Consider the following 22,354-nt stretch of genomic DNA (forward strand, 5'->3'; position numbering starts at 1 on the left):
AACTAACAAGCATTATAACCTAGATTGATCGATTGCGCACCAGCAACGCCAATATATATTGATTGTCATCAGAATTATATTTAGGATTAATACGCTTATAAGACTACTCACATTTCAGTGTAACTATAAAGCACTAAAATGTGAGTATTCTTATAAGCGTATTAATCCTAAATATAAACTGAAATAAAATTGCAGTTTTGGAGCTGTAACAGCTATCGGAATTTCGGTGTATAGTCAGTTACCGCAACAGTGAGACATAAGTAATAACATCGAAACCTTAAGACATAGCATAATAGTTGCTTCAGAAAAGTTTGTTCAAAGATTGATCTCTACTATCTTCGACGAAGATGCACAATTTAATAGGATTACCAATTTCTTAGAACATCTAAAAGGCGTACGAAGCGTTATTAAAGAGCTAGATCGAAAAAAAAACATATTTTTAAGGGTGTCCCTAAGAGTTTGGCTCTATAACTTTTTTCATGTAAGAAATATAAATCTTAAGCATTCAACAAAGTTTCTTAAAAGTTAAGTTAAGTTTCTTAACTATTATGCTATGTTTTAAGGTTTCGACGCTATTACTTATGTCTCACTTTCTTAGAATCCCTCCCACTGCGCGACGTAATTTATGAACAACCCCACAATTACGTGCAAAAAAGTGAAAAGACAAATTACATCGTTTAGAAATTTGGGTTTGATTTGAACCCCAACTCAGAACGACTTAAAATTCAACACAAGAAACCATTTCCCGTGGAATGATAACGGTAGAAAAAGACAACTTCACTTTGGTCAAGCACGATGTATTCATATCAAAAATTATTATCTGATACAGTACACAACGCTTGCACTACATTCTACTTCTTGAGCGCACCTAACCGGGCCGGATCTTGGCTGGGATAGTGCATCGTCTGCATGCCACCGGGGTTGGCAATGGCGGCGGGTGGAACCATCACATGGCCAGCCGAAGCCGTCCCACTCGGTCCGGCGCCCGTCGGTTGCGAGTACATTTGCGAATAACCACCGGTCGGGGCACCAGGAATCAGTCCCGGCGGTAGCTGATGAATTTTCATGCCTGCCGGCAGAACTGCCATCTCCGATGCTTGTAGGTTGAAGTAATCGTTTGGATTCGGCGGCATCGGTAGCTGTCCGGGTAGACCCGGAACCGGATCGAATATGCGGTTACCTCGCGGAACGGAACTCTGAGCGTAAGCGGTCGATTTGGCCTGAGAGTGTGCCCATTTGATGGTGAGCTTCTTGCCGCCGAGAATTAGTTTGTTGAAAGTTTTTTCCGCAGCCAACTCAGCCGCAGCTCTTTTGGTGTACTGTACAAAGGCACACTGTTGCCTAGGCACTAGCGAAACGGATCGGATTTCTCCGTAGTGATAGAAATTGTCCCGGATGTCCACCTCCGTTAGATGTTCTCCTAAGTTACCCACGTACAACGTGGTGATTGTTTTATCCTCCGGTGGTTCTAGCTTTGGAATGGAAGCAGCTCTTTTCATTAGTTTGTCCGCTACCGGATCGTTGCGTCCATAATAACGATCTCGGATGTTTTGTTCCGACAGTGGATCGTCCGGTTCCACAGGTTTATCATGCCGGTAAGGACACTCCTCACCTCGTTTGCACTCTCCTTTCACCCAAAACGAACATATATGCGGCAGATTTCGCTTGTAGTAGGGGGCTGTTCGTGCCAACTTAGCCAGAATGTCACTAGCCGCCAACGATTTACCAACTGTTCCAGCGGCAACAGTAGAATCTCCTCCTGCCTTAAGCTGACTTTCGATCGTTTGAATGTAGTACTCTTTGTTGACATCACTCTCCGGAATGCGATCCTGTATTTTGAGAGCGGCATCGCGGACCTGCGTCGGCAGACCGTATTCCAGATCCAGTAAACAGGTTTGGCAGACGTTTTTTAGCTTACTGCAGGTTTGACAGATTTCCGTCTTTTTGAATCGCATCCGAGCACCGGGACACCAGCGGAAAATAGTAAACGGTCGGGTGCATATTTTGCATTCCTTTCCGTAGCGCTCCTTAATCTGTCGAATGAAAAACAAATTCTTTTATAGAATGCATCAAATATAAACAATAATGAAAAACTTACCATTCGAACGTACGGATTATCACCAAGACAGGTTTGGCATAAAATGGGAAATTCCTGCAAAAAAAATCGGTTGCGGTTATAATGCAGAAAAAATATTTGATATTTTAATTTTTTACTTACCGAATCTTCCCAATTCTGACGATTGTACGTGTTGGTCGTCTTGGACATCGCCATTTTGTCTGGTTTGTTTTCGGGAGTTTCCGACTACTAGGAACTAGTAATTCACTCTGTACGGTAGTTTTCACGAAAGAAAAATTTGTTTTACTTCAAACAAAATCCTAATGCTGTTAATTCGGCAATCGTAACTTGCTGCACGATCGTCTCCGTCAGGAATATTTTCACATACTGCGCTACGGGGTGAAGTGGCTTTCATATTCATACATTTTCGATGTCTCATGCATAGGTAAAATTTTTGAGAGGTAGCAAAAAAATTGCTGGGATCTCCCGTTTACCGAGAACCATTTGAAAGTTACTCTCTTCACTCCTACCTACATGAGAAAGAGATAGCAACACACCATGCCCTTGGTTTGACGTTCGTTCACTTTCGAGCTGTCATTCGTTGACATCATCGTGTGCCCATGTGGTGAAATAGAAACAGCCCGAGCATGAAAAAATACTTTCTGCTTGGTTTTATTGCAGCGGCACCAGTGCACAGTGGGGCGACTCCATACAAATGCTGGCCAAGCAAAAAAATCTCTTTAAATCAAGGATATTATGTGGTTCTTAATTAATTTGGGGGTGCTGAGCCCGAATTTCAGGTTTATTTTGCATTAGAACGTATATTTTTTGTGTTAGGGAGAATTTTTTTCAAGTAGTTTTGAAGTATAATAATATTTCTTATACGAAATGAGGGTCATTTGGAAAACTATTGCAGATGGATTTTTATAGGATAAAACATTATATAAAACAATACAAAGCAAATATGAGCTTTAATAATCAACACCAAATCCATATAAGTTAATATTAATCAAAAATCAAAACATTTCCCCTTATTAGTTTTCTTAATCTTCTTTATCTCCACCTTCTTTTTCTTCTTCTGCTTCTCCTTCTGCAGAATCACTCGTTTCACGTTTCGTCTTCAATAGTAATATAGCGTTCTCGGAAAGATTATTCTAATAACATTTTACCGTTTCGAAAAAGCTATAAGCTTTATCCGGAGAAATAAGAAGACGAACAATTCTATCACGATTTGTATTTTTACACTCCTTTTTGCATGTAAATATTGTCTTGTATTTTTAACACTATTTTTAGCATAAATCAATAACCTTAATTTCGTGAGGGTCAATACCGGTGTAGTGGCTAGCATTCACGCCTCTCACACCAAGGACCGTGGTTCAATTCCCAACCCCGCAGAAGTCACGAATGACCCGAGTTGTTAAAGTGAATATAATTAAACAAAAAAAAGCTTATTTTTGTGCTTCTTCTGTCATTCGTTCTATCAGCAATATAGTTGTCTAGATTCATTTATGACCGCGAATTTAAATTCTTTGCAGGACTGTACCCTGACATAAAGGTTTTTGGTATACAAACAATAAGTTTCGAATTTTTCTGAAATAATGTGTTCAAGAACTTGCTATAAAATTTCTCAACCTTTTAATTAATTTCATATCTATACCCGTGATTTCAGAACTAATACCAGGATTGGTATAGGATCCTCAAGCTGTATTTCCGTCATTACTATGGCTATAACCTCCAGATTTCCTCTAACCTCTAAAGTCTAGCACTTCTTTAATGAAAATTAAAATTGGCACACTATGATAAAATTACTGCAAACTCAATTGATGGGCTTTATTCAGCACTATTTTTTGAAGAACTTTTCCTTAGACACTGTTGAAATCCGAGCTACCATTAGACCTCTAGCATGTTTTGAAATATTGGGTTATTGTTCAAAAAAAAAAACGCTAAAACATGCTGAGATAGCATACTTTCAAGATTCATAGAAAATTCAAATTTTGTCATATTGATCTAAAATTTTGGATTTGAACACTTCAATAGTATAGAATCACAGGAAAAATACAACGGAGAGTCGAAATGAACTTTCATTTTTTGGTTGCTGCCCAGCGATTCCCCACTGTGCAGTGCCTCAACATCTACTCGCTTTAAGTTTATTGATCTAAAATATTAAGCTGCACACACTTAGAAAAAAGCACCGAATTCGCTAAAATTTTACCGAAATCTAAACAGCTGAACGTTCGGTAAAATTTTTTATCTAAAATTAAAAAAGAAGAAAACTTATTCAATTTAATTCTACTACGTGTATTTTATTCACGACAGATACGTATCACAGAGAACAGACATCCATTCAGGAACAAATTTTTCGGGAATTCTTGGATAAAATTTCAAATTAAAATCACCTAATATGCTAGCGTCACCACCACTATAGTTTCCCAACTAAATGATTCTTTTGATTTGCACACTGACAACCTTTGGCTCCTCTGGCGCTAGTATATATGGACTAAAAGCGTTATGCTAGCGCCAGAAGCTAGCTGTTGTGAGTTTATTGTAGAATTGTATGCGCCTTCAGCGACATCATCACTGTAGTTTCCCAACTAATTTGACATAAGTTTTATCCAAGTGGGGACCTTTCGCTTGGATGTCTGTTCTCTGTGTACGTATTTCGCCTACGACTTGCAGGCTTCCTCAGTGTCTGTTTTCGCACTCAAAATCGCTCCAAAAACTTCAGTCAAAATTTTTTATGTTACCAAACGTTACTAAAGATCAGTAAACGTCGATATGCACGATCGACATTTTTTACCTAACGTTCAGCTGTTTAGATTTCGATAAAATTTACCGAGCTGTTTAAGTGTGCATACCTCTTGGCATACCTATTATTTTCAAGGGCATGGTGTGTTGTTATCTCTATCTCATGTAGGTAGGAGTGAAGAGAGTAACTCTCAAATGGTTCTCGGTAAAGCGGTAATCCCAGCAAATTTTTTGCTACCTGTCAAAATTAACAGTTTGGTACCTATGCGTGAGACATCGAAAATGTATGAATTTGACAGCCACTTCACCCCGTAGATTATTTTATGTTTTTTTGTTTATTTATTTAATTATTTAATACTTTCGAATGTTATATAATAAGAGTGTTTTTGGAGACAAGAATTTTTTCTATGGTGAATGGAGACCCGTCCCCTCTTTACGAGGGAAATTATGACTCCTCTCCCCTTTAAGAGGGGGGGCTCCCATACAAATGAAATACAAATTTTCTCATAACTCGAGAACATCTCTCCTTTCTAGAAAGGGGGGGGGGCTCCTTTACAAATGAAATACAAATTTCCTCATAACTCTAGAACTAATCAAGCAATTGGAATCAAATTTGGCATGTGGAGGGTTTTGGCGGCAGGAATTTTTGTTTATAATGGTTTTATACCCCTCACCCATGTGGTAGGGGGATAAGGACTCTCATACAAATAGAACAGAAATTTTTGCTTAACTTTAAAACTAATCGAACTCGAGAAATTTTAGATGCTATCCGCTAACTGTGTACAACACAGTTTAATTTGTGACAATACGAAGTTTGTTGGGTCTGCTAGTAGCTTATAAAACGAGCATGAAAGAGGTAAATTTGTTTGATGATATTCACGCAAATTTTTATAATTTGATGAAAAATAATATATCCAAATCACGATTGAGGTAAACTGCATAGCAATAGTGCAGAGACAGTGCAGTAGATTATGGGAAAGGTAATCGAAATGGAATTGGGTAGATTAACTTTTTCGAAATATGAACTTTTCTGAGTAGTCCCTTGAGTAATTAGTAGGAATTTTCGAAAAATCGGTTTTTTATGATCGTTCATTATCGGGTTTACTTTGTTATATATTCGATATCATTAGTTATTCAATTTTTCTCTTTAGCTTATAAATCGATTGATGAGAATTAACCATAAAAGTTGCATTGCCGAATCTTAATATAGCTATTTTTGAAAAACATAATTGCGCTGGTGTTTATTAGTTAGCTTTTTAATAGCACGAATATTCTTCATTGTTCAATGCACTGTTTTAATTAATAGCGAATTTGTTTATTCAATCCGGATTGGAACTGGATGATTTTTGTGTGTTCATTTGCTCCTATCTGACAGATAAAATTCATCCAGTTCCAACCCTATAACAAATTCGCTATAAGATAAGCGCATGAACTCGTTTTTGTTTACCACACGATGATCACGGCAACGATGCGGCTAGAAGTAGAACGTGCTATCGGTCGATGACGGTAGCAGCCATTGACATGGTCGTTGTCATGCGTTGCAGATTTTGTATGGAACTCTAATTTTTCTAGTTTTCCAATCTATAAGTTAAAATATTTCTTTAAAAAATGCGATAATCCAAAGCGGGTAACGGTGACTACGTACGGGACCGTATGTCGTATTAGAAATTTGATTCTAGATGTTGACGGTGGCGGTAGGCGCCAACTTGTCCAATCTTAGCGGTATTCTATACGAATTGTTCGGGTTGTGCTTCTGTTGTTGGCCAGGGATGGTTCGATCAACTTTGGCTAAATTTTGATTTGACAGTACCATCTTAGCCGAGCAAAATTTGACATACAGTCAACTTTCGTTCGTTGGGCTATCTTTAAGTGGGCTACGTTTTAATCGGGCTCCCGTTAATTGGGCTATAGCCCGTCTGAAGCGAAGTCAAACGTCATTTCTGACAGTGTATTTTTTCTTCCGTGGGGCTCTTGAATGCATTATTTCTAATGCAGAAAATAAATTATATAGAAAATATTAACCTTCCGTTACTCGTGCCAACTTTTGTAGCACGGATACTCGCGCTTTGTATTTTGTACAACACTCTTTATCTCGAAATATCTCGGAATCCTGGCTATATAGAAAGTTACTGTCTTCAGCAAAGTTAATCTGTAGGGCAAGGCCTTTTGTTTGAGGGAATGGATAAAATGATCCATTGTTAACGCTAGTTATGAAAATATAAGTTTAAAATGGCGTAAAATATTCTAGCGATTTGCCCGTAACATTGTATAATGTTTTTCAGCTCCCTAATAGATCATTGTAGCACAGACAACAGACATTCATGTTCATATAAAATATTATTCAAATGGTGTGTAAGCTTTTGAGCAAAACACTAGCGACATCTCTCTCATGGTGCACCAGTAACGCTACGTCCGTGTTGCCATATTCAATTTGTATTTTTACTAGCTCTACATATTCGGATTACCGGCAACTCTAATATCAGCTACTGTAGCAACGGCCTAGGCAACGCCTTGGTGTTTGTTAAATATAAATATTTATTAAGCCTGACGATTGATGGTAAGAATACACATTTGAAGAATTATTAATTCCAAGGGGTTTACGGTACGAGCATACGGTAAGCGATAGTTTAAAAAGTATATAAACCAAAAATTTTTTTTGTGTAAACCAGAAATGCAAAATTGTATTCATACAGGCAGTAAACGGCTGAGCTGAACTACCTAGTTGTGATTAATACACTGGTGGATGTAAAGAAGTGATGTATCTTCGGTAACCGGTAATTTCAGTTCAAAGATGGAATTCAATCGAATGTCTCACCAGCTGCTTATACCTGAATAAAGTATCGAAGCTTGACGGAACTAACTTAAATCACAAGTAGATGCCATGCGCGAAAAAAACCAGTGTCATTTGACGGAAACATAGTAGTAGCCGACACAAAGCATGGGATCTTGTCCATACAGTACTGACTTAGAGCTTTCTAATCCACATCCATAATTTTAAAAACTAATAAACAGGATTTCCTGTTTTCACTTAGTTGTATTCAATGAGTACCGCGTACATTGTATGCACTCAGAGTTTTTCCATATGCCGTTGGCCTATTTTTTTGTTTAATACTTTCTAACCCCGTCGCGATGGTATAGATATGGACAGCTTCGAGCACGTTCCGGAAGACCTCCTGGTGGGACGTCAAAATCTTGAGTCAGGTCACTCCTCACTCGATTGCACTCTTCGATATGTGTAACACCTGCTTTTGGTGCAGGTAAGCTGGAACGGAAAACAGCATTTTGAAGCGCCTATGGCATATACAGCAAAGTTTCGTTAATTGGTGGTGGTGGTTCGTTAATTGGGCGGTTCGTTAATTGGGTGTTCGCTAATTGGACTATGTGACAACTTGAATGTCAAAATTGTATGGAATTTTCGAGTTTAGAAATTTCTAACAACTGTCAGTCGGCCCAATTAGCGAATCAGCTAGAGTGCAGTCGTGGCCCAATTAACGAATTCAGGCTGTATTCTGCTTTGATTTCGATATATTGTGCAATGTTAACTGCATGCAATTTCGCTCTCCTTATATTTTCACTTTCTGAAAATAACTTGAATCATTCCATATGGAAAACTATCAATGTATAAAAATAAGTGTACAGAAATGGTTAAAATTAATTATTTAATAATTACCATTTGCGATAAATTTTGTTTACTTTCGTTGAGATTCGCTTGACTAGGTAAACAATACGTTGGTTACCTTAGCAACTTTGTAAAGCTTTGATTAAAGTTTAACATGTGTATTGATAACCAAAGCTCGTCCTTTTTGTGATGCGAGCGCCACGTAACGGGAGCATTAAATACCACACACTTAAAATAGCAGCAGAGGTTTTACACATCCCACGAGATTAAGATGAATGTCTGTTCTCTGTGATTGTAGGTAGCTTTTGCTCATGCTTACCGCACTCAAAAAAATCGGCACGTCAAGTTTACGTGAAAACATAGGTAATTCTCATCCATCACTCTTTTCATGTAACATTCACGTGAATTATTAGTAACTCGCACTCATACTAACCAGTTTACGTGCGATCCCGGTAAATTTTATCAGCTTTCCCATTAACTAGTACATGAAGTTCATGTCAGTTGCTGTACAGAAGTTTACATGATTTTTCACGTGGATGCGACGTGTCGATTTTTTAGAGTGCGCTAGATGGACACTAAAGCCCCACGTGGCATATTTAGTGTAAACTTTAAGCACAGACAAACAGACGAGACACTCGCGATAATTCCATCGTCCAATCAAAAACCACTTATTTTTCAAAAAAGCATGTTTCGCAACATGGCCACACCGCGGCGCGCGGGTGTTGCTTCTAGTTTTCAGTATAAAACCACACAAATGTACAAAACCCTACAGCATAAAACCCTGCAAATGCAAGCTACTCCGCAACATGCATAACAGAGGGTGCTAGTGTGCAAGCAAAATGTGTAAGACGATGGTTTTTAAAGGATTTTCTTCTATGTGTCATGTCAGTTCATCAGTGCTTTAATGCTGATACAGATTACACGTCATAATTTCTTGCCGTTCCGTTGTTGTTGACGGTTGATAACGGTTAATCTGAACCGGTCTTTTTAGGTGGACCAATCAGATTGCAAGGCAGTTTGACAGTCGGTCATAGACGTTCGTCGAGTGTGTTTGACAGAGCATGTCTATGCTGGAGCCATCTGTGAATTTTTTTACCTTTTCCAATGATCCATAGCCTCTAGATCACAGACAAACAGATATAACACTCGTTTTCCATTCATCGTACCGATTAAACCGTCAATTCAAATTTCGGCTTAGTTGGGAATGTCTCCGTTTTGGTCAAAGTGGCGCTTTTTGACGAAAGAAGGGGAATTCCCCATAAAAAATACTACTTTGAGGGATACTCATGTTGCTATTTGATATTTCGGAATGTCGATCATAGATGGTGCTAGCGTTCAGGCTAAATGTGAGGTACGATAATTTTTGTTGATTTTTCTTCCAAGAGTTATGTCTGTTTGTGTCTAGATTTTACCACCTTTGTTGCGGCTATGATACTAATGTCGAATTTGTTTATTCAATCCGGATTGGAACTGGATGAACTTTTTGTGTTCATTTGCTCCTATCTGACAGATAAAATCCATCCAGTTTCAATCCGGATTGAATAAACAAATTCGACATAATATTGATTTAATTAGTGTGGGTAATACTGAGAAAAACGGAAAACTTGACAACACGGTTAAGAAAAAGCTTATTATATGTATATTGTATACATCCACACAATGTTTTTGCAATGCATAGAGACTCACTGCTTCAATGAAATGTAATTTTACTCTTGATTATTTATGAAAAATCGGGGATAGATTGATTAAACTTGGAGGTACTCCCATTAATCGATGGAATGTCCAAGCGGCACCGAACCTAAGATATTTTCTTGCTGGCCTGAAACGAACAATCTGACAAAATTTGGTTCAAATCCGAGAAGGTCGATTACATGGCACTCGAACACTTGACGTGGAATGACTCAGGTACTAACTAGGTCGATTACAAGTTTGTACTTTTTCTCGGTCACTTAACGTGAAATGACCCACCTATAATTTTGCTGAATAAAGTTTTGTTGTATCTTTTGTAGCTACAGTGCTGCAATGCTAGTACCTCTTTAGTGACTAAATAAACGTTCTTTTAGTCACTAATGAGGTACTAGCATTGTAGCACCGTAAATACAAAAGATACAGTAAAACTTTTTTCCGCAAAATTGTAGATAATAACTAGTTCTACAAATGTTCCATATACAATTTTATCAAATTTTCCTCGTCTGAGACGGTACTGTCAAATGAATCTAAATTGAGTCAAAGTGATCGAAGCATCCCTGGTTGAGGCACACGAAATTGGATCGAATGTTCACTCTTCATTGCACTGCTGGTGGGCGGTGCGTCCGATAGTGGGAGGTTGAAGAGTTTTGACACCGCCATTAAGAATTATTATTATTATTATTATTATTCTTCTTCTTCTTCAGCAGCATAGAGCCGGGGTGGCTCGTGCTGTTTCAAGCACTCGTCTCCATTCAACTCGGTCTTGGGCCACTCGTCGCCAATTTCCTAGTCGTCTCAGAAGTCGCAAATCGCTCTCGACCTGGTCGAGCCATCGTGCACGTTGGGCCCCCCTGTTCCTGGTGCCGGTGGGGTTGTTGAAGAGGACTATTTTCGTCGCACTGTCGTCCGGCATCCTTACGACGTGTCCGGCCCACCGTAGCCTGCTAACTTTCGCTAGATGTACGATGGGAGTCTCCCCAAGCAGTGCCTGTAGCTCGTGATTCATACGCCTCCGCCACTCTCCGCTTTCAGTTTGTACTCCGCCAAATATCGTCCGCAGCACTTTCCGCTCAAACACGGCAAGGGCGCGTATGTCCTCCGTAAGCAGCGTCACGGCTTCAAGTCCATAAAGAACTACCGGTCTAATAATGGTTTTGTACATTGTTAGCTTCGTGCGGCGGCGTATGCTTCCTGATCGTAGCGTTTTACGAAGGGCAAAGTAGGCCCGATTTCCCGCTTGGATGCGCCGCTGGATCTCCTTACTAGTGTTGTTGTCCGCGGTCACCAGCGATCCCAAATACACGAACTCTTCTACCACTTCTAGTTCGTCGCCGTCAACGGTTACCGTCCGTGGGAGGCGCACATTTGTTTCCTTTGAGCCTCTTCCTTTCATGTATTTGGTCTTCGACGCATTTATTTTTAGCCCAATTCTCCTAGACTCCGCTTTCAGTCTGGCGTAGATTGCCTCCGCCGTCGCAAAGTTCCTGGCAATGATATCGAAGTCATCTGCAAAGCCTAGAAGTTGGCTACTCTTGGTAAAAATCGTGCCTCTCGTTTCGATGCCCGCTCGTCGGATCACCCCCTCAAGAGCGATGTTGAACAGCATGCAGGATAGACCGTCACCTTGTCTCAACCCTCGTCGCGTCTCGAAGGGACTCGAGAGTGTCCCAGAGATGCGTACAAAACACATCACTCGATCTTATGTAGCTCTGATCAGTCGCGTCAGTTTGTCCGGAAAACCGTATTCGTGCATTATCTGCCATAGCTTGTCTTGATCGACTGTATCGTATGCTGCTTTGAAATCAATAAAGATGTGATGCGTGGGCACGTTGTACTCCCGACATTTCTGCAAGATCTGTCGGATAGTAAAAATTTGGTCCGTAGTTGCGCGAGCCCCCATGAAACCCGCCTAATAATTCCCTACGAAACCTTGTGCTATCGGTGACAGCCGGCGTAACAGGATCTGGGAGAGTACCTTGTAGGCGGCATTTACCAGCGTAATACCGCGATAGTTGCAGCAGTCTAGCCGATCACCCTTTTTGTAGATGGGACAAACCACTCCTTCCATCCATTCCTCCGGTAGCTTTTCCTCCTTCCAAATCCTCGAAATAACCCAGTGTAGAGCCTTTGCTAGCGTTTCTCCGCCATGTTTATAAAGCTCTGCCGGTAGGCGGTCCTTCCCAGCGGCTTTATTGGTCTTCAGCAATCTGATTTCTCGTTTGACTTCTTGGAGATCAGGTGCCAGGACATCACTATCTTCCATGGGCGCTCCTAGGTTAACTTCCGTTCCGCCTCCTTCTGCGACTTCGCTATTGAGGTGTTCATCGAAGAACTGCTTCCACCTGTCGACCACCTCGCGCTCGTTTGTAATTAGATTCCCTCCCTCGTCCCTACACATGTCAGGTTTCGGTGTGTAGCCCTTCCGAGTTTGGTTTACCTTCTCATAAAACTTGCGCGTGTCATTAGCTCGGAATAGTTGCTCCAATTCTTCACGATCCCTGTCCTCCTTTTGGCGCTTTTTTCTCCTCAGGATCGTGGTCAACTTGTTCCTAGCTCGTCGGTACTTGGCCAGGTTCTCTCTAGTGGCAATACTTAGATAATTTTTCCAAGCATTTTTTTTCTCCTCCACCGCTTGTTGGCATTCCCCATCAAACCAATCATTTTGTGTACTCCGAGGCTCAATACCTAGTGCCGCGGTAGCGGCCTCTCCGATGGCCGAGCGTATTCTGCCCCAACCGTCTTCGAGGTTTGAAGCACCTAACTCCTCGGAAGAAGGCAGTGCCTCATTCAGTACTCGCGCGTAGTTCTCGGCAGCTTGTGGGTTATCTAGCTGCCTGATGTTCAGCCGAGGAGGGCGGCTTTGACGTGTCCGGTATACGGTGGACAGCTTTGAGCGCACATGTACTGCTACTAGGTAATGGTCAGAATCGATATCCGCACCCCGACGGGAGCGTACGTTCGTGATGTTAGAGAAGAACCGGCCCTCTATGAGAACGTGGTCAATTTGGTTCATTGTACGTTGGTCAGGTGATCTCCAGGTGGCTTTGTGGATATCCTTGCGCGGGAAAAAGGTGCTTCGGATCACCAGGCCTATTATTATTATTATTATTATTATTTATTTAATTCAATTCATCTGACTTTACGTCTTAATGAAATACTGGGAAAAGCCACCTTGAGTAAGTTACATACTCTTACTCAAAGTGGCACAAAAACCCAGTGTCTTTTACATCGATATACAATCTATAAGGGTAAGCGGGGCAAGACCGCCCGCCTAAGCAAAACCACCTGTATAAAAAAAAGTTGTAGCTCAATTTCTAATTTATCTACTTTGAATGAACAATTGATCTATTACCTACATATAAAAAATAAAAACATAAATATCTGTAATGATTTTCTATTTTTTTTTGCGATTTGGAAACACGTCCAAAAAATAGAGTATTTTTTCCATGCGGGGTGAAACACGCCCACTAACGGGGTAAAACCGCCATAGCATATAACTTTAACAATATTTAACCGATTTGAATGAAACTGGTGGCATTGGATTCATGAATTTATCTAATTTAAACAAATTGAATCAGTTTGCTATCAAACAATACATAGTTCCCAGAGATTCGCAAGTTCGAAAGAGTGTCCGGCAACCACTCGTATTGGAAGAATATCAGTAATATAGGTACCGACAGTCTTGAAATTGATACCGTGTAGTTTCCTTAGACAACAAGATAGATCGGGTTAGGCATCCTGGAGTCAATCTTTAAGGACTAGAGAGGATCTAAGATAAAATATAACAATATGGGTATTAAAGTTCCTGCAATTGATCCGGTAGGTCATTTTTTGACATTTCAAATTGTTCTGATTGATAAAGCAGATACATATTACTTTTCCATTGCTAATATAATTTGCTATATTTTCATAAAAAATATGTTTATTCTATGTTATTTGTCCCAAGAGGGAGGAATTATTTAAAAAAGCTATATCCGAGAAAACAAGAAAATGTCCATAGCGCCCGCAGGGAAAATGGGCGATTTAGATTTTTCCAAACAGTCCACCAGCTATAAACTAAGCACATTTATATTGTTTTATGTAAATCTGAGATCCTTTGGTCCAAACTATGCAATTATTTTAAAAATCTCCTAATCGCACTAGCATTATACACGACGGTCTTGCGCCGTTCGTTGTGGGCGGTTTTACCCCCAAATGACCGATTTACACATTTCACTATTTATTTCAACAAAACTGCATGAACAGTTACCTAATTTAGGTACTGTCGGATGAAGACAGGATCAGAGAAGCGATGTGGGTTGGATTTACTGAAAGTTTTAACGTTTTGAATAAAATAAACCCTAAGTTCTGCGGGAACAAAGTTATAAAAAACGAAACGATTATAACGAAAAATCTATTTTTATTTATTTCTCCGATAGTTTATACGATATTGCTGTACAAGGTATTGTAAAATATTGCGTACGCATTCAGTAATATGACTGTCATCAACATTTAACACCAATTTGAGCAAGGCCCTGTAAAACCATGGTGGGCGGTTTTACCCCGGCGGGCGTTGTTACCCCGTTTACCCTTACCTATAAAGAAGGATTTCTGTCTGTCTGTCTGTCCGTATGTTCCTTATAGAATCGAAAACTACTGAACCAATCGGCATGAAAATATGCATGTAGAGGTTTTTTGGGGCCAGGAAAGGTTTTAGTGATGGTTAGAAACCCCTCCCCCCACTAAGAGGGGGGGCTCCCATACAAATGAAACACAAATTTCTGCATAACTCGACAACTAATCAAGCAAATAGAACAAAATTTGGTATGTGGGTGTTTTCGGTGACAAGAATTTATTCTATGGTAAATTGAGACCCCTCCCCTCTCTATAAGGGGAATTATAACTCCTCTCCTCTTTAAAAGGGGGGGCTTCCATACAAATTTCCTCATAACTCGAGAACTAATCAAGCAAATGGAACCAAATTTGGCATGTGAATGTTTTCGAGGGCAAGAATATTTTCTATAGTAAATTAGGACCCCTCCCCACTTTAAGAGGGGGGGCTCCTGTACCAAAGAAACACAATTTTCCTCATAACTCGAGAAGTAATTAAGCAAGTGGAACCAAATTTGGCATGTGGGTGTTTTTGGAGACAAAAATTTTTTCTATGATGAATTGGGACCCCTCCCCGTTTTAGGAGGGGGGGATCCTATACATATGAAATACAAATTTCCTCATAACTGAAGAACTAATCAAGCAAATGGAACAAAATTTGGCATGTGAAAGTTTTCGAGGGCAAGAATATTTTCTATGGTGAATAAGGACCCCTCCCCACTTTAAGAGGGGGGGCTCCTATACAAACGAAATACAAATTTCCTCATAACTCGAGAACTAATCAAGCAAATGGAACCAAATTTGACACGTGGGTGTTTTTGGAGATAAAATTTTTTTCTATGATGAACTGGGACCCCTCCTCACTTTAGGAGGGGGGGCTCCTATACAAATGAAATACAAATTTCCTCATAACTCGAGAGCTAATCAAGCAAATGGAACCAAATTTGGCATGTGAAAGTTTTCGAGGGTAAGAATATTTTCTATGGTGAATTAGGACCCCTCCCAACTTTAAAAGGGGGGGGGGGGCTCCTATACAAGCGAAATACAAATTTCCTCATAACTCAAGAACTAATCAAGCAAATGGAACCAAATTTGGCACGTGGGTGTTTTTGGAGACAAAATTTTTTTCTATGATGAATTGGGACCCCTACCCACTTTAGGAGGGGGGGCTCCTATACAAATGAAATTCAAATTTCCTCATAACTCGAGAACTAATCAAGCAAATAGAACCAAATTCGGCATGTGGAGGTTTCTGGATGCAAAAATATTTTCTATGGTGAATTAGGACCCCTCCCAACTTTAAGAGGGGGTGCTTCTATACAAATGAAATACAAATTTCCTCATAATTCGAGAACTAATCAAGCAAATGGAACCATATTTGGCATGTGGGTGTTTTTGGAGGCAACCATTTTTTCTATGATTAATTAGGACCCCTTACCTTTTTAAGAGGGGGGGCTTTCATACAAACGAAATACAAATTTCCTCATAACTCTAGAACTAATCAAGCAAATGGAACCAAATTTATCATGTGGGTGTTTTTGTAGGCAAGAATATTTTCTATGGATTTCCCCACTTTAAGAGGGGGGGGGGGCTCCTATACAAATGAAAAACAAATTTCCTCATAACTCGAGAACTAATCAAGCAAATGGAACCAAATTTGACATGTAAGTGGTTTTGGACGCAAGATTTTTTTCTATGGTGAATTGAGACCTCTCTCTTCTTTAGAAAGCGAGTTATGGCCCATCTCCCCTCTAAGAGGGTGGGCTTCCATACAAATGAAATGCAAATTTCCTCTTATCTCGAGAACTAATCAATCAAATGGAAACAAATTTGACATGTGGGAGTTTTAGATGGCAGAAATTTTTTCTATGGTGAATTACGACCCCTTCCCCTTTTAAGAGGGGAGCTCCCATACAAATGAAATTCAAATTTCCTTATAACTTGAGAACTAATCAAGCAAATGGAACCAAATTTGGCATGTGGGAGATTTTGGAGTCTAGAATTTATTTTACGATAGTTAGAGACCTCTCACCCCTGTGGTAGGGGGATATGGACTCTCATACAAATAAAACAGAAATTTTTGCGAAACTCAAAAACTAATCGAACTCGAGAAATTCGAGACTCTTCCATAAAACATTAATCAATACAAGACCACAAAAACTATCTATAGTAACACTAGATCATTCAGGACGAGACGGTCGCGAGTGTTGCCGGTGACCCGCCGTCGGAAGCGCCGCCCACTGGGGGGCTTGCAAAACTCGAGATTGTGACAAAGATCATCCGAGATTCATGATTTATGTACAACACAGGTTAATTTGTGGCAATACGAAGTTTGTCGGGTCAGCTAGTAAACATACATAGTACAAAATCAGTAAAATAACTTAAATACACAAACCAACATTTTAAAAACTGCACCAAAAAGTAGCTAAAAGTCCATGCTATTTCCGCGACAATTGTACTCCAAAGCCATACGACGAACTGGTTCATGAAGTCCATAGTTAGTACGGTGTGAATCGACGAGTAGGAACTGTTGGTTCCTTTGAGGCCGAAGGGGACAGTATAGCTGAAGCTGCAACAGAACAGCAGGGCAGTCAAGAGCACCCAACAGGATCTTATGAGCAGTCTTGGCGATGATATCCTTCGGTCGCTGCTCAAGAGGTGCAATCCCAACTAGCAGACAAAGGTCCTCATATGGCGGAAGAGCATCAGGGTTTCTCCAGGGTAGCCTGCCGCAGATCTTACGTAACGTGAAAGTGTTGAACACTAATCAAGATCCATTTTATTTATTCATTCCTAAGCAAATCCCTAATGTGTAACCATAAATCTCTTCTTCCAGATATCCCGAGGTTCCTTCCGACTGGTGGAAAGCGAGTTGATCGACAAGCTGGATCTGCTGATCAGCGAAAATAAGGGCGACGATGAGTATCGAGAACTGTTCAGCACAATGTAAGTAAAGGCTGGTCGATCCACTCCTCTGTGGGCGTCGTGCTTGCTTATGTGACTACCAGCATTGAATAAATAATTAAAACGAACCAAAAGAGTTGCTCGCATCATCACTAACCCAATTTTCATCTCATGATGTGTGTATGTGTTTTTTCTTATTCTTTCCACGCTTACCCATCTGAAACAAAATATGTATCATCCACATTCATAACGAAACTAAATTAAATCAATAACAAAATCTCGCATGTGGCCAGGGAACAATTATGTCTAGCGTAAGTGTTTTCTTAAATCGCTACGGAACCTTACATGGTTTTGTCTTAAAAAAAACTTAATTTTTAATTTCACTGTCGCCCTCTCAATCCCTACTAGTCTACTGGAACGGGTTCAGGCGGAAAATCCATCCTGGCGTGAGTCGGGAACGGCTTTCATTTCGTCCGTGACCCGTCTGCTGGAACGCCTTCTGGACTACCGCAGTGTAATGCAGGGTGACGAGAATCGGGACAAACGCATGACTTGTACCGTAAATCTGCTGAACTTCTACAACGATGAGATCAACCGAAAGGAGATGTACGTGAGGTGGGTATTTTGGTTAATCAATTGATTTTGGCGGGACTATCAACCGCGGTGTGTATCGTTTGCAGGTACATTTACAAGCTGCTGGATCTCCATCTCGGAGCGGAGAACTATATCGAGGCTGGGTTGACGCTAAAACTGTATGCCGACATGCTTTCGTGGGATAGCGATAATGTTTCCGATGAAGCTGACGGTCCAATGGAGTGGGAGCAGAAGGAGAAGATTTATAAAAATGTTGGTTGATTAGGATCATGTTTGAAGTTCTTGTTGTAATGTTATTTTTTTTTCTTCTTCAGATTATCAACTATTTCGACAAGGGCAAGTGCTGGGAAAAAGGAATTCCCCTGTGCAAGGAGCTGGCTTTGTTCTACGAGCGCAAACGGTTCGACTACAATCGGCTAAGTGATGTACTCATTCAGGAGGCAAAGTTTTTCCAAAATATTCTAACACAATTACGGCCAGAGCCGGAGTATTTCCGGGTCGGATATTATGGAACGGGTTTTCCCTCGTTTGTTAGGGTGCGTTGAATTCGAAGCGGCAAGCGTGGAATCAAACTTCAATTTACGCTTTTTTCTTTACAATTCTAGAACAAACAGTTCATCTATCGCGGACTAGAGTACGAACGGATCGGGGCTTTCATCCAACGGTTACAGATCGAGTTTCCCACTGCGCAGATTCTGGACAAAAAACATTACCCACCAGACAGCTCGATCCTCAACTCACCGGAGCAGAAATTCCACGTGGTCAACGTTCGACCCATATCGGATCCCAGCCATTTGAAAAGTGCCAAAGTTACGGTGCCGGAGAAAATTTCAAAATATTATGAGGTAGGAGGATTTTAGGTTTCACTTACGAACTGGAACGAACTGATGATCTCCGAAACTTTATTGCATGCGCAGGTAAACGATGTCACCAAGTTTCAGTATGACCGACCCATCCACAAGGGTACCGTCGATAAGGAAAATGAGTTCAAGTCCCTCTGGATAGAGCGCACGATCTACGACATAGCCCAACCATTGCCGGGCATCCTGCGGTGGTTCGAGGTTACCAATGCGTAAGTTGTGTTTCCATTTTAAATTGTTTTTTATTACCACATCTTGTGGTGTAAAGTGACGATCCACCATCCATACACCATCTTTTGGTAATTTTTGAACACTGTCCAGACAATCAAAGCAATCATTGGTTGCATCCAAAAAAACCTATTATGTAACGATAAAAAGTGATTAGTGATTCAGTGATTTTTCAGAACTTTAAATTACGAATCTGGATCTGAAAATAGAGGTAAATCATTAATAATTTAATTTTTTCTCACAGCTCCGTGCACGAGCTAACGCCGGTGGAGTTCGCCTGCGAGACGGTAGCCAACGTCAACAAGGAACTATCCGATCTCATCGTACAGTACCGGCTGGAGGCGAAGCGTAATCTAAATCCGTTCACCATGCGCCTGCAGGGTTCCGTTGATGCAAACGTGAATGGTGGTTTCAACAAGTACCAGGATGCGTTCTTCACGGAACGGTTCACCAAGTCTCCGGAGGGCCGAGATCAAAGCATGCACGTGCAACGACTAAAGCGCATGATTTTCGAACAAATGCAAATTCTCAGGCAGGCACTAGAATTGCATAGAAGTCTAGCATCCGATGAGGTCCTTCCATTGCACAATCGGCTCACAGAGGCATTCCTAGAACTAGAGAAGAGCACCGCTGAATGGAAAACGAATATTAACATTCCAACGAAACCACTTCCGCCTCTTCCGATTGCAAGTGTCCATCAGCATTCGGCAGCTGCGCCGAATGGCATGACAAGCTCCTGCAATTCGCAAAACTACTTCGAGGATCACGACGAAACGTACACCTATCTGAGCCGTAAAACACTATCTCTTGCGGGAATCGTGCCTATGACGGCCATGACATCGTCACCTCTTCCGGCACCGCAGGTGCCTCCCAGGGACTCACTCACCTCGTCACCTTCGGCACCACCCCTTCCACCGCGTGGTCAAACCCCGGACAAACGCAATTCTAATCCGATGCCATTTACAGAATTCGTAGAGCAGCAACAGCAAGGATCTGCACCGGCTAGACCGAGATCGAAAAAGTACTCACTCTACGAGATTTCGCTAAATGACAGTATGAACCACAGCTACGGCAGTCCACGTTGTTCTAACGAGCTGAAAGGGCTCTACGACGTTGGCGTGATCAACCGAGACTCTGGAATCTCCACCAGCTCACAGGAGCTGAACAATCTGAACAGTGGTTCACAACCGATGACCACATCGAACCCTCTAAATCACCACCACCACTACCACCAGCCGATGCCAGTTTCGGCAGGCCCGACAGAAGATTTCAGCATCTCACTGAACGGTAGCAACGGGGTAGTAACGCCCAGAGGACACCAAAAAACAAACTCCAATCCGGAGTCCTACAATGTGACCAGCGTTCAAGAGCAGAAAATGAACACTATAAACACCTCGATGAGCAAACTAACGATGTCGAACGGTTCTACCGCTCAGCCGCCTCCGCCGCCGATTCCACCCAAGTCAGCCTCTCTGCAGCACCAACATTCCTTCTCATCACCGGGTCAGGCACCCCCGCTTCAGCATCATTCACGCCACCAGCGAAACCAATCGTTGAACCTAAGTCACAATTCCTCCTCCGACGGGGACGCAATCAGTCTGAATGACATCAGTCCGGCTCCACCGCCATTCAACGATACCTTCAGCGATTCGTTCAGCGATGAAGGCGATGGTCACAATTCCCACATTAATGATTCTACCACTGCCGGTTACTGTGTGCCAAAGATAATACAGTCCCATCAGCAGCAACATTCTACGACCGGCAGCTTGGGTCGGCGTTCGCTCAACGGTGCTGATGATCTGATGGGTGGGATCGTCGAGGTGCGAAACACGACCATGGTTCCCCTGAGGCACGACGATGAGGAGGAGGAAATTTTCTACTAGTTGCTCTACCTAGGGTACATTATGTGCAATCAATATCGAAAACAAATTGTTCGTTTACGAATGCAAGGTCTTCGGTTGGGTTTGGAATTGAACATCCAATAAAATACTCTAATTTTGTTGTAAATAATATACTGTGCTACCGGTTGAGTCTCTAACAAAGAAAGCTGTTAAGCGTAACCAATCAGACGATTTCCACTGAAAAAAAATCATACCAACGATCATTATCAGGTTAAGTGTGGCTCTGGGTGGAAAAAGGAAAGGGAACATTCAACTACCAGCAACTGCTAAGAAAAATAGTGACCGACCAGGGACACAAAAGGGTTGTCAATCATTCTATACATATACATACTTATATTATATACAACTACCGGGTAAACTGGAAAAAACGCCAAACTTTAGCATGTAAGTTGAAAATTTAACATCAAATCTATACAAAACAAAAAACAACATTACCCTATCGTAAAATTGTCAACCGAAGAATTGCGATGAAACGCTGTGAATAATTATTATAACGAACATTATTGGTACACTATCGGTATTTGAAGCTACTAATATGTAAACTACGATTTCAGTCCTATCAGCTAGAATTTACTTTGGCAATAGTGTTGTAGATGTTATTGCAAAATTATGCGATGCGAGTTTCTCACCGGTTTCTCCGTTATATAACTTTTTTGTGTGGCCGGAACTACTATATGCTAATGATGATAAACTGAGCTTAATAAGCGACTACCACGACGGAAGAAGTTTGGAAGAATTGAAGGTACACGATACTAGTCAAAACGGGAAAAGGTGAAACGAGGTGTAGGTTGCGAACACGGTTGCGGGTTGTGATCGATTCACCAAAAAGGATCTGAAGTGTAATAAAAAATATCAAAGAAAGAAAAGCAAGGCGTGACGGAGCGAGGTAACTAGAAAAAATATTCCACTGCATGAAGCATACAATGTAAGGCAAATATTTTAAAGATTTTTTTACCGAACAGATTAGTCGTTTTTCTTACCCTAAGACTACCGAACTAGAAGAAGGGGAGCAGATTTACGATTTTAGGTCGTAAAGTGGTAGGGATCTCCGTTACTGTAGTTCATAATTGGGCAATTTTCAAAAGTAAGGTTTTGGCCAGAATTTCATGAAACTTTGTACATCGTAATACGGAAGTACGACTCAGTATGAGGCATTCTTGTGCAAGGT

The 22,354-nt window shown here is 41.0% G+C and overlaps 2 protein-coding genes across 3 annotated transcripts in view; one reads left to right on the forward strand and one right to left on the reverse strand.

Annotated features, from left to right (window-relative positions):
* LOC128745395 (dedicator of cytokinesis protein 3) overlaps nt 1–22,140 on the forward strand; it is a 98,168-nt gene extending 76,028 nt beyond the window's left edge. For both annotated transcript variants that reach the window (XM_053842458.1, XM_053842459.1), the window contains 7 exons: nt 17,536–17,645; nt 18,012–18,218; nt 18,284–18,449; nt 18,512–18,733; nt 18,803–19,042; nt 19,115–19,269; nt 19,530–22,140. In XM_053842458.1, the coding sequence (XP_053698433.1) occupies nt 17,536–17,645; nt 18,012–18,218; nt 18,284–18,449; nt 18,512–18,733; nt 18,803–19,042; nt 19,115–19,269; nt 19,530–21,168 (2,739 nt within the window). In that variant the 3' untranslated portion in view covers nt 21,169–22,140. The remainder of the gene's footprint in view (nt 1–17,535; nt 17,646–18,011; nt 18,219–18,283; nt 18,450–18,511; nt 18,734–18,802; nt 19,043–19,114; nt 19,270–19,529) is intronic.
* LOC128745396 (pre-mRNA-splicing factor RBM22) lies at nt 852–2,500 on the reverse strand. Its single transcript, XM_053842461.1, has 3 exons — nt 2,219–2,500; nt 2,099–2,152; nt 852–2,033 (listed from the first exon to the last, which is right to left on the reverse strand). The coding sequence occupies exons 1-3, from the start codon at nt 2,270–2,272 to the stop codon at nt 852–854; spliced, it is 1,290 nt and encodes a 429-aa protein (XP_053698436.1). The 5' UTR covers nt 2,273–2,500.
* Nucleotides 22,141–22,354: the final 214 nt, after the last annotated feature.

The sequence above is a fragment of the Sabethes cyaneus genome, chromosome 1 (assembly GCF_943734655.1).
Source record: "Sabethes cyaneus chromosome 1, idSabCyanKW18_F2, whole genome shotgun sequence".
Classification (NCBI taxonomy): domain Eukaryota; kingdom Metazoa; phylum Arthropoda; class Insecta; order Diptera; family Culicidae; genus Sabethes; species Sabethes cyaneus.